This window comes from Heliangelus exortis, chromosome 1, assembly GCF_036169615.1.
Source record: "Heliangelus exortis chromosome 1, bHelExo1.hap1, whole genome shotgun sequence".
Taxonomy (NCBI): domain Eukaryota; kingdom Metazoa; phylum Chordata; class Aves; order Apodiformes; family Trochilidae; genus Heliangelus; species Heliangelus exortis.
The window spans coordinates 105,500,952-105,514,612 of record NC_092422.1 but is presented as its reverse complement, the minus strand read 5'-3'; the positions used below and the strand labels follow the sequence as shown (position 1 = coordinate 105,514,612).

Here is a 13,661-nt window from a genome sequence, read left to right as displayed (position 1 = left end):
CTTCTCCAGGTTGAACAATCCCAACTCTCAGCCTGTTTTCATAGCGGAGGTGCTCCAGCCCTCTGATCATCTTCATGGTCCTCCCTTGGACTTGCTCCAACAGCTCCATGTCCTTCTTGTTTTGATGGCCCCAGAATTGGACCGAGTACTGCAGGTGGGGTCTCACCAGAGCAGAGTAGAGGATCAGGTCACCTCCTTTCAATCACCTCCCTTGACATGCTGGCCACACTTTTATTGATGCATCCCAGGATACAGTTGGCTTTCTGACCATTGAGCTTTGATCAACCAACATCCCCTAGTACTTCTCCTCAGGGCTATTCATATTTCTCATAATTCCATTTTTTTACTGAATATGCTATCTATGTTTATAGCTTATTTTATTTTCTAAGGGTGGTAAATGAACACGCAGAGGCCAGTAATTTCTTTCAAGCTGGTCTTGGGACTGAATGTCTGTACACCAAAGTACATGTCCACATGCAACATGATTCTCAGGGTCAATGCCCCAACAGCCCTTAGCCCTTAGAATCACAGAATCAGCCAATTATTAGCCTATAGAACAAAATATTTTCCTCTGAATCATGCTACTTAGGTTGTTCAGTGAGTGAGAAAGAGCTTTAAGACCATGAGCAAATATTTTGTGTTTCTCACGACTGAAGCAGTTGTTTGTATCATGTAAGCCTCTAAATCAGCATTAACAGTCCTGCAGGTAGGCAGCATTCAGGCTGGGAGAAATTCCATTACAGGGAACCTGCTATCTTAGAAAAATTAAGAGCTACTCAAAAAAAGAACAGCCAAAAAAACAACAAAAAAACCAAACCAAACCTAAATTGTCCTGATGTGAAAAAATATCTTCTTTTTTCACAAAACATGGTGGAGTCTTATAACCTGTTATGTTATGGAGAAACAGTGAGGGGTTTTGTCCCACTGGATATGAAGGTTAATAGGATAAAGTTTAATTAGTGAAAACTAATGCATGCAAACAAGAATGTAGGGATCTAATAATTTATTAAAGTGTCACGATTTTTTGGAGGAGTCAAACTTGGAAATAAAATTGCATCAGACTTGTGAACTTAAATAGCAATTTTCGTACTAATCATTTAACTGTTATTTCTTTTTAATTGCATCTAATTTGTTCGTAGTTCTTCATGCATATATCTCTCTTTAGATTAATAACCAAATATATATTCCAAAAGCAAATATTATGACTTTCATAAAAGTGCACATAAAACTTAATATACATTTATTTTATGCATGACGAGAGTTTTAATTAAAACCTTACTTGTTTTTCTTAAAAGATGCCAGTGGTATATAAAGGCCAAAATGAAATCTGAAGAGAAAAGAAGGGCTCATTTGCAAAATGGAGACTGTAAGTAGATCAACATTGTGTTACATGATATCTGTATCGTGTTTTAAATTATTTTCATTGTTATCTATACTGCCTTTGCCTTTGATTTTTTTAATCTGGCCATTTGAATTATTCCTTATTGTCTGCACCGTCAAGGGTGTGTTGGGTTTTTTTAATATGTTCTCTTCAACAATTTCACCGGATTCACTCTGGTTAAAAACCTTTTTTAGTATTTTATTAAAGATATTTATCACATTTTCAGGTATATTTTTTGAATTTTCAGCTGGTCTGGACTGCCTCAAAATTCCTCTCTTGGTGACTATGTACTTCATTTGTACCCAGCTTTCTTTGGCTTTAGGGATCTATACTTCCAGCCACCCAAGAAATAACAAGTGGAATGGGTTACCTTCTCTCATGTTACTTCTCACTGGTCAGTACAGTGAGAGAAAATCCTGGCAGTCTCTCATGGGTGGTATACTAGTTTATTTAGTTTAATTTATTTACTTAGTTTAAATTACTACCCTCACTGTAATTTTAGATTACCTACTAGAAGTTTTCGTTTATTCAAAGGGTATTACACAAAGGGGTTTGTGTGGGTTTTTTGTCATTTTGTATAATATACCTGGAAATAATATGATCAAGACACAAGCTAGGTCACCAGTAAAATCTTTTTTAGGTGATGACACTCTATCCCACTAAATGGCTCTTTCTGTCAAGGAAAAGGACACATTTCCCCATAAAAGATACTTCCTAGGAAGATTTGTTTGTCATGTGTTTCTAAACATGGTCAGTAAGGAGAAAAGACAAAAACCTTCCTTCTGGAGAGCTTGATACATGCCTCTGAGACCATGTCTGAATATGAGAGCAGCCCCACTCAGTCTTTCAGGCCAGGGTAGGTGCTGAGTGAATCTCACATTGACACAAAGCATCATCTCAGAGGCTTCTCATTCATTTGCAGTTACCTCAGTATCAGACTTGAGAGGGAAAGTCTCTACTCATGTATGTGCTCCATAGACCCAAGGATAAAGAGTCTGACTTACCCCAGCAGCTAAGGCTGTTTTTCCAGCAATACTCTCTTTACACTGAGCTCTCAGCACCTCTCTAAGTATCTCCTTCATGCTATCAGCAATCCTTATCTGACTGCCGACTACTATAGATTTGGTATCCAGTATCTCAACCTGAAACAATATGTAGGGCTGCACAGTCTCTTCTGGTATCAGTATAAGGGTGATCTCTTCTGAGGTCAGCTGAAGCTGTTTTAAAAGAAAAGTTTAAAAACCCCACAGCATCACCTGTTTCTTTTCCCAGATTTGTCACAATCACACTTTTCATCCTATGGTTCTGCTGTGTGCAGAAAAAAAACCAAAAACAAAAAACCAAAAACATCTCCTGCTCATCTGTCTTGTCTCCCTTGGGAACTCTGTGTGAGTCAGAAAAAGCTTTCAGAATTCAGAATAAACCCTTTCAAGGGAGTTAGAAAGGAATCTGTGATCTTGCAGATAACATGACATCCTGAGATGTCTGGTGTCCTCTCCATTTCTGTATGATGTGGGAACTCTATTTGCAGTGATCCAGATTGCTGTTGCACACTACTTAATGAAGCCTGGCCACTTTTATGTATCCTGAAGATGTGTTCTTCACCTAAGGCATTTAGCTCACCAAATAATGAGCTGCTTTAGACTCAGCTACTACGTGATAAGAAGAAGAAGGGTGAGAGGTTTTTAATTCTTTTAAAAGAGCTTCTCTGGACCCAGCTGCAGTACTCTCCTCTTACCCTGATAAGAGGAGATGCATTATCTACATCAACTTCAGTTAATGAATTGAAAGGTTTCCAGAACTTAACAACCACATGGCAGCAGCCTAAAAAAATCCTATCCAGATAGTCCAAGACAATCAACATAAGTTCTGGACATGCCATACTCAAGATCACAAGGGACATTAGCTATGCCAGAAAATGATGGCTTGCTGGAGCCTGCCAAAGCAATCTGGCACCACCCCACTATCACCACAGCCATCTCCAAGAAAGCAGACAGAAATTGTTGAAACCTTGTAAATGGATTTGGATATTTTTTGCTCTTGTCTTGCACCTGGCTCTCTCACAGTTCAAGCTGATCAGAAGAGAGCAAAGTAGCAGAGTCTTTCAGGCCCCTTCCTCAGAGAAAAGGATCTTAAAGATTGGACCTGTTTGACAAAAGAAATGTTCAGCCACCCACCAGTAAACAGAAAGAGTGAATTAGAAAGCACTGTTTTTGAATTAAAGGACAGATTGCCTAAATATCCCAAGGAGCAGCAAAGGGGAATATAATCTGCTTTGTCAGTAATCACTGTTATAGTCTTCAGAATCTGTTTTTCCCTGTATCTTTGACTCCTCACTTGGTGTCTCTGTAGACACTCTTTCAAGTGGCCAACTCAGAGCTGGTATTTTCTCTCATGACTTGCTGCATTTTCCAGATTTACCAACTGTACTTGAAGCATTCCTTATGGCTACATCAGCTAAGTGCAGAGACTCCAAAGAGCCTCTTCAGACTAAAATATTAAATAGCATTTGGATAGGAAATTCTGAGAATAAAAAAAATAATCTAATGTGCTTCATCTTACACAAAGTAGCATCTCCCTTTGAATGTACCTAGGGCTGTATTTTTTTCCTAAGGAAAAAATTGCAAAAACTTTATTTCCTGCCAGAAATGCTGAACCTCATGAGATGCTTGTGTACAGCTGGGACAGAGACTAAACACCATAAGAGTTTGACATTATCTTACCAATTGAATACCAAAGACTGAGTTTTATAAAGGCGTTTGACAGAAAGCATGTTTGATGTAGCAATGCATTATGGCAATCCTGAAGAAGTATCCATGCTTTTGGTCACCCAGAACATCTCAGGAGACTTGAGCAGGGCCCAGGGGGACCCTATTCACAGTTTCAGCAGTACTTTATGGGTACTATAGCTTTTGCTAGTGTCAGGTTGGCAGAAGCTAATCCTCTGCCTGTGGAGTTGTAACACCAAGTTCTTTTATGTCTCAGAAGCCTCACCTAAAAAAGCCACTTGAAGGATAAGAGGAAATACTTAAGTTTGCATTAATTTAATCTTTGAAGGCCCTGGTGCTTCCAGCAAATGTAGACTACTCATGTCCATACTACAGTTGGCTTCTGTGAAATCAGTAGCAAGCATTAGTAATTTTGGATCACTATTCTCTTTTTTTGGGTTCTGAAACTTTAAATGTGGAAGATGTAATATATTATTTCCAATCATTTCTACTGTCTAGTCAATGAGAATAAAAAAAAATAAAATAAATAAATAAATAAAAAAGAAAATAGCATAATGTTAAAGTGCCTGAATTTAAAAGAATGCTCAATTACTGGTGTTCTGTCTTTTTTGCAGTACATTTCCCAGGAATTAAAACATACATCGATCCAGACACCTATGAAGACCCATCTCTTGCTGTCCATGAGTTCGCAAAGGAGATAGATCCTTCAAGAATTCGCATTGAGAGAGTTATTGGGGCAGGTAAAAGTACAGACACTTTAAAAAATGTCTCAGCAGGGATAGGGTGCTTTTCTCAAGTCATCCGTGCAAGTGGTCAAGTACAAGAAAAAATGTGGGCATATTTCTCTGATAGGACCAGTTCACTCTCAAGTGAAGTATTGTATTTGGTCAATATTCAAAAAGTGAGCATGGTACAAATAAGGAGTCCTTGAGGCATATTCCCCAGAGTGATAGGTTTATCCCAAATTTTTTGAGGCTTTCTCTGTTTTTTTGGGTAGGGTTGGTTTGGGGGCTTGTTTATTCGGTTGGATTTTGGTTTTGGTTTGGTTTGGTATTGATTTGTTTCAAATTTACTCAAAACAATGCATTACTCATCATTTGCCATATTAACTGACAAATATTCTCTGGGACTGAATGGGAGATTAGATGAGAATCTCTTTCTGAGGGGGTGATAAGATCACTATTAACATGTCCACTTGTACTCAACACAACTGTCTTGCTTCTTACTAATGCTGCTCCTTGTAATATTTTTCTGGTTTTGGGAAGTGGGCAATGCAATCAATTCAGCAGGATGCTATCTTACCAAATGCTAACATTAGGTGACCATCCTTGTTATTTTTACAAGCCTTTATAGAATTTTACAACTGAAATTCACATAACTAAAACTCCTAATCAAACATCAGAGGATAACAATTCTGTGGGCAATGCACAATTCCCTTCCTGTGTAGGAGACTGATAAAACCAGTCAGATTTATTTTCTTGGTACAGAAGAATATAGAGAATATCACTGAGAAAAAAAGTATTCTGAAAGAGAAAATAGGAGGATTACAAGGGGGAAAAGGGGAGGCTGGCCTGGGACAGGCTTTCCTGTAGCTGTTAAGAGGTCACTGTAGCTCTTAGAAGCATCATTGGCAGAAAGAGATAAGAGGAAGCCCTGATGAGAAAGCGTAGACAGTACGAAAGGTGACAAAGAGCTGTGAAGCAAGACAAATGGGGAAAATAGCTCCAGGTTCTCCACTTACATCCCTGTTTATCCAAGTGTGTAGTGAGGACAGGAAAGAATTACATGTGTACATTTGTTTTAGATCCTGTTCTTATCTATGAGGTATTTATCTTCTGTTAGGAACTTCTCCTTGGAGCTGTAAGCCATTTCCCAGGTGTCTGAATATAAGTTTCGGAAGCTCTTTATTCCTGCATGGATATTGGCCTTCTTTTCTGAGGGTGATAATATTCCCCTTGTGCTTTCAGGGATCGTATCCCTTGCTCATGTTCTATGTTTATGGGCATGTCGGCTCTGTGCGTTGTTATCCCCTTGCCTTAGCTTTGCTTTGGTTCTTATTTTTTGCTGCTCATGAAAGTGCTGTGCAAGTGTTCCCACACATTAACTTTTAAAGTTATTCATAGGGATAAAGGCTCGTGGCTGCTATCTAGAGCTCATTGAAAGTCCTGGTGGCAGCAACTAGTGGTTCTATAACCTGGTGATTATAGAAAACGCAGTTGTGTGGTTAACAAAAGTGAAATATTTGAAAAGATTAGCCTTACAAAGCCTTATAAGCTATTATAACCCATGTAAAGCCTTATAAAGCTATTTCTTGTGATTTATTCTGACCAGTTCCTCTGGTGCATTACATCCTCTGTATCGTTACCCACACATTGTCAATATCTGGAGAACATTAATCATTTCTCAGCCCCAATAGAAAGAGAAGGTGAGAGAACTAAGGGTCTGTGTCAGAAAATTTGGTGAATATAGGAACAGAGTCCTGAGTGCTACTTCAAACTCTAAAATTTAATATCTTTTCATGAAATGCTAACACAATACCTGTCTTCAGTTTACACAATATGGTTATTTCTCTATGCCCTTAAGATATAAAGAGTGACTGAATCTGGGAATTTGCAGTCTTATAGGTACTTACTTGTCTTGAAGGTACTTACAAAATGCTGACTACACAGACGTTTTGTCTTCACCTCACTGTTTTTTTTATTTCAGTATCAGTAATTACTATGTTTCATACTCCAATGCCCATTTTGAGCTATCCATTCTGGACTTTCTTTAGCAATGCTCTTTTATTACTTATTAAGTAAATGCCACCATACAAATGTGCTTTTTTTAAATCTTACTTACTTTCTCTAACATTACACCATCAAGAAAAAAGTGCAACCATTCACAGTACTACAGGCGTCAAAAATTATAGTTACATCTTGTAGATGGGGGTTAGTGGAAAAAATTTTCTTTAATTTGCTTTTACTCAGCCTACCAAAAATTCATCCTAGCAAGTATTGTCAAGATTACTGTCAGAAGACATAATGCACTGTGATCCTTCTTTCTTATCTTTGTTTCATGCATCTTAGTTCCTTGAGAAAGGATAGGTATTTTTAAGTTGTGCTCCCTCATTTTAGTGATCTGTTACTACACTGATAGTAGCAGAAATGTCTCCAGTTTTGCTAAAAATTATTTTGTGCACTAAAAAATGTCATGCAAATAATAAAACAGAAATAAAACCTGGTCTGTTAACAAACAGGGGAAGCAAAGTATTGATCTGAAAGTAAGAGAGAAAATTCTGTTTCACACTGCAGTCCATATTGTTAGAGTGCTTTAGAGTTTACCTGATTGCTTAAGCTTGATAATAGGTGGCTGGCACTGTGCACCACTGGAATTATGAACCTGAGAGAGGCCACAGAGGACTGACTTCTGCAGAAAACATTCTACCTGATTTCTTTTATTTCTTCCTTTTTGTCAGACATGCTGTAGATATTGATGTCTTTGATTATAAAGCACATTGAACTGCATTCAACACCAGTATACGTGCTGATTTCAAAGGAGTTGAATATTACAGACAAGGATTAAGCTCATTGGTTTTAGTTCAGGTGAAAATTGTGTCCTTATTCTCAACTTAATTAATTTATGCTAATTCTTTAATTAGCTTCTCTTTCCCTTTTCTTGTATGCATAGGAGTGACTTTTTGACTGCTTTGACGTATTTTATTTTTATGTTTTTTATCTTCTAAAATTACTTGGGTAAACTTCCAACTTCAAAGTTATTTGCCTATTGCAACTTCCTATTGCAATGAAATTTAACCCCATTTCCATGCATGCAAGATACAGGGTAAATATCATGCCTGAGGCAAAGAGTGTACAAGTTCTCACAAAGTACCTTAATAGCTGCTAGGGAACATAAAATATCATTCTAATTCACAGCAATCTTAAAACCATGCCTTCTCTCTAATACTATACTAAACATTGTAGCCAGGCATAAAAATGTATTTCTTATCACAGAAGAAATGCTTTTAAAACCTGATTACAATTTTCACCTAAGTGGAACAAAAAATTATAATCTTTTACAAAATTAAACTAAATATTTAAGCAGTTGATTAATGAATACACTTCTTAAATTTATCTTGATCAATTTTTAAAATTTTGAATTTCTGTAACTTTAATTTTTCAAGACAAAACTTATTTCCATTCAAGATCTAAAAGTTTTCATTTAAAAAATATCAAGGTGGAACATTACAAATATTCAAAATTTAGTATTTTTTTTTAGCATTACCATTCAAGTCATTTTTGAGATTCTTCTTTTCCTGGAAGCAGCTTCCAATTTGGTTTTGCCATGGAAACATTCGTGTCCAAAAGCTCTTGACAGTTCACTAGTTGCAATGCATATGGCTTTGATACTCAAGGCAAGTATTTTTTCTAATTTATTTTTTCAACTTACCTAACTCTGTACCCAAGTTATCTTTTGAAGTATTTGGTAATTATATTCTCGGATGATGTGATTTGGAAATGTACATTATACTATCTGCTTCTGAGTAATCTATCTGAGGATGATACTATCAAATCAGAAGTAGGATGTTCAACTAAAGCTACAGATCCCCTCAGTTCTTAACAGCACTGTTAAAAGTTAAAATCTCCTAATTGCTCCACTTATCTCAGATGCATACAACCTTTAGACTTGAAAACCAAAGATTTCCTATTTATTATTTTGTCCTATATTTCTCTCTGCTTATAAGTACAAAATTTAGTAGTCCCTGAGTTTATTAATTTATTTACACTCTGTTGTACAGGTGCATCTGAATACTTTGTAAGATACATCTGATATCTGTGTAAGATACTGGGATTTCTCTGCAGTTATTTATTACAGCCATCTTATAGAGACCATTTGGTCTGCTCCTTTGGTGCCAATTACTGGTATCATAAGGGTAGTACTACACAGTGTAAAAATAGAGCAAATATATAAGATTACTGCTTACAACACTAATTGGTCCACATAATGGTGGTTTTTTCCATCAGATGCTAAAAATACATTCACAGAAGGTGGCAAGAAATGGTCAAAATTAAAAAGTAGCAAGATATTCAAACAGTAACAGCAAATTGGAAAATATCCTTTAGTAGATGCAAAGTTCAAGATGACTCTTGGCCTGCAACAGTGAAAGATGTCATAGCCAAAATAAAAAAGAGAATGTCTATACATTTAGTTGTAGATTTAATAAACATTCACATTGTAAGATCATACCATTAGGCTTGTAATAATAAAAAATGCAACACAGTAACAACTTAAGAAAGAATGCTAAATTAATGAGATTACTTTTAAAAAAATAAATAAATTAGTGCAATATCTTGTTAAAATCCTTTTCAAAGTCCTCCTAGTGAACATTTACTGAGCTGATGTTTTTGAATGCAATAATTATATTCTATGGAGCTACTTAATTGAAACTTTGATCTCAGCTCTCCCAGTCTTAGCCTCTGGAATGTTTTTGGTGTTCCAGTACATCTGCATACTCTCTGAATTACTAGTCTTCTTTCTGGTGCTTTGGTGAAAAGAAAGCAATTAAAATACAGACTTTGTGAAGTCCTTACTAAATTATTCATGCTCTACTTACTCCATGAGTACAGATCTTTTTTAAAGTAACAATATCTGCACATAAATCCAGAATCAAGATGGATATGTAGTCAGGTTACTTCCCCTGAGTGGCTTCCAATCATCTCCTGCCTTGCATCTGTTCCATCTGAGAAAAAAAATAATGATTTGTATACCTTTTGACTGAGTGAAAGGTTATCCATGTTAATAGCTGTTAATGGTTTCTTTTGTTAGTCTTCAAACAACTTCTGATGATATCTTGGTTCAAACTGGAGGGTAAAGGCAGTAGGGGAAACAGTTTACAACCGAAATAGAAATTGCAGTTTGATCAAATAACAGGAAGCAGATTACAATACTAAAGGCAAAACAGAACCAATTTGTAACTGTTTAGTTCATGATTCTTATGGTAACATAAAAAACCCCAAAAAACCAACCAAACAAAAATATTAATGACATTCACTTCCTATAAATTGTTACTGCTTAAATAGTGAAAATGATTAGTCTTTTCCCTTTTATTTTATCATGTACTTATGACAAAGTTTTAATATAGTTGAATTTGATATTGTGTATTCTTGAATTCAAAACTCTTGGCTGAGGTTTGAGGTTTTTTATCATTAGTATTTAATCTCCCATTGATTTATTACTAAGATCACTAGGTGCCTTTTTGCCAGTTCCAACAATATGCCACATATTCATTGCTGCAGATCTTCTTCAGATGGTCCCTTTCACCCACTCTTCATATCAAGCTTCCTGCACCTAATTACATGTCATTGTATCATTTGATTTTGTCCCATCTGTGACACTATTTTCTGCCCAATCTCTTTCTCTTGTGTTCAAGGCTTCAGCACCCCTTCATGGAAGGAATTCACAGAGGTATTTTGTCAAGTCAGTCTTGAAAGTTACAATTATCCTCTTATTTTCTTTGTTAAAATGTTGAAAGTCAAGGAAGAGGACAACTTTTCAGTTTTTCACAGAGAGTACACTATACACTATATTCTTTTTATAATCTAAGTCTTCTGCCAGTTTTCTGAAAGGTCTCATGACTAAAATTGGAGAAAACGAGTTGAGTTGTATTTGGTATTGTGACCTTTCAGTTCTACCAACACTGACTGTGTTGTAAGACATTTATTTTGATCCCATGTAGTAACACTACACTGTATATCAGACTTTCAAATTACTATTCCTATTTCATTTTAAATAACATATGTTGTGACTGAATGACAAAAGGGTTGCCTGGTTTGCTCAGAGTAAGTTTCTAGACTTCTCAATTAATTTTTTTTTTTTTTTTTTTTTTTTGCATAGCATACAGTAAGATATGTGGGGTCATCAAACCAGGGCTTATTCACACTTTATTAAAACTGAACAGACACTGAACAGACAATGAATCTTTTCCTCTAGCTATCACCACCTTTTTCCCTGTAGTGAGGAAATATGTCAGCTTCTGTGACATCTGGCTCTTAGTTTCTACTTATTACACATCCAGTCATGAACCTTAACTGCTGCAAGGTCAACATTTGTCTTGTTTATCTTCAAACCTCAGCAATGACACTTAGAGTCTTAGATTTAAAAAAAAATCCCTTTTGTTGGATGTATTTCCTTTTGACTTTAAAAACATTATAAACTCTTTATGTGGACAAAAGCACAGAAAAATACACTGGGATGAAACCTTGTTAAACTCTTAAATGTAAATAGTTCAATGTTTTAAATTATATCATTGATCTCCATCCAAACTAAACTAGAACTGCAAGTTATGACACATACCTTGGATTTCTAAATGTAGTAATTGTCAGTTCTGTGACCTGATGATCTATCTGTTTGACATCATGCCACAAAAAAATGCTGTTAGTCTTTATGCTCATCATTGTATCAATCTAAATGCCCACGGGGAGCAAAATTTCTTTCTACCTGTGCAAATCATGTATCCAAGAATAAAAAGGAAAATAAACAGGTCAGGTAGAACACACGATGTTCCTTCCCTGCTTTCGATGTAGTACAGGTAATAAATCTTGAGACTATAAGTCCTTCAAGCACCTCCTTCAGTTTAATTCATTTCAAAACATTTGATGAACAGCCCTTTACAGTTCCTGACATATGAATATCATTATTCTGAAGTTGTAGTACTCTTGTATAATCTTGTAATAGCAAAACAATTTATTCTTTAATCTGTGTTTTCCAAATTATTCTAAAAATTGAGATTCTGCGGTTCTGTAGATTTATTGATCACAAAATCTTTTTTATTCTGGATATTAGGGCTCTAGTATTTTACTTTTCACTGTTCTATCACAAGAAAGAAATTGGAAAAAATTCTTATTTGGGGTATTTAGTCTGAAAAACCAGTGAGATGCAAAAAGTCATAGCTTTAGGGATGCTTTCTATCATGGCTGGGTGTATCACAGAACAGAAAACTCATATACAATGTCTCCTTCAAAAAAATCCTGTTTCATGACTATTTTATGGTAGGACTTTAGGAGTCCTAATTAGCTACTACTTTTTCAATGGCAGTAGTCAGACAAACAAACTTTTAAGGAGAGGCTTCTCAGAGATAAATGGGCAAAATCATATAGGAAAATCCCTTCCCAACTTCCCCTTTTGCCAAAGGATTCACAGAGCATTAGTTTGTTGACACGTGTTTTCACACGTGTACATACATTTTCAGGGAAGTACATGCTTTGATTTATTTGTAAAAATTGGGTAGGAATAAAATAAATTTGGGATTATTTTGGTAGAAAGAAGGCCTAAAGTGCTTGATTTTTCTTAGCTGTTCGTGAAGCTACTAATTTATTCAGAGCTTATGTTCAGCATCTGTTAATTGCACTCTTGCACTTGATGGTGTCTGTTTTAAAGTGAAGGGCAAGCTATGAAATAGGTTTTTTTATCTCTCCACTCTTCCTGGATGTTACTGACTAATAAAACCTTCTTTTATTTTACTGGAAGTCACAGAATCTAATAAAATAAAATCTGCATGACAATATCTATTCTAATCCTTTTAACATCAGAGATGTATAATTTTTGAAGCAAAGCTTCTGTCCTTAAGACCTCTAGGTTCAGCTCATATCTGAAGACATACTGTTACAGCAGGGAGCTCTATTATTTTATTTTCTTTTGTTCTGTCCTTAAAGTTTAAGGAAACTAATTCAGGACTTGAAAAGGTAAAAAATTATTTCCTCCAGTTAAATATGTATCTGTTTATGACACTGTTTTTCAACAATTCTCCTTCCAAAATGACTGGAGCAGAGAATTTAGTTTTGCTATGAGAAGAGCTTTGAAATATTTCTGTGAACACTGTTTTTCATGTACTGAATTATGACCCACTAAAAACTGACCTGCAGGCTACCAGAGTATATTTGGTAGGGGTTTTAAATAACTTCCATGTGGCATCAAGACCAAAGGAATGTTGTGACTTCCATATGAACTTAAGAAGTAAATGTGAAAAGGGAAGCAGGGAGGCAGGCATTCTTCTAAGGCCAAAACACACACATGAAAACATCAGGTGAAGGAAGCTTTGCTGTTCCTTGTTATGAAACTCAGTCCTGATTTGCTGAAACTGTTGGCCTTTGGCTGTCTGAATAATGAAATACATAATTAGGTTTGAGTATGTGTGTAAGTCCACTGAAATACATCCCATACAAGGGTTTTTCTGGGGCATAATAGGCTTAATTTTAAATGCTTTCTACAACAGGAGGTATTCTGATATTCTCACCGGATTTCTTTTCACGTAGGTCTTAGTGCATGACACATCTAGAGATAGATATTGCTATAAACAGATATCTTTGATGTTTTGTCATCATTAGAATTAAATCTAAGTGTCAGTACATTCTTTCCTCATAGCATGCTTGTTTATATCAATAGCAGATTGATATCAAAGTTCAGTCTCAAAGTGTTGGTAAAACAAGATGAATCACACAGTGGACGGCAGATAGTTTGTTGCAGTCAAAGTACAAGTCCTCATGATCTTGTAGGTCTGGAAAGGAAAGGGGATG

At 35.8% G+C, this 13,661-nt stretch overlaps 1 protein-coding gene across 2 annotated transcripts in view; it reads left to right on the top strand.

The window, feature by feature from the left end:
- EPHA6 (EPH receptor A6) overlaps positions 1–13,661 on the top strand; it is a 445,064-nt gene that overhangs the window by 328,669 nt on the left and 102,734 nt on the right. For both annotated transcript variants that reach the window (XM_071756858.1, XM_071756850.1), the window contains exons 9-10: positions 1,296–1,366; positions 4,725–4,850. In XM_071756858.1, the coding sequence (XP_071612959.1) occupies positions 1,296–1,366; positions 4,725–4,850 (197 nt within the window). The remainder of the gene's footprint in view (positions 1–1,295; positions 1,367–4,724; positions 4,851–13,661) is intronic.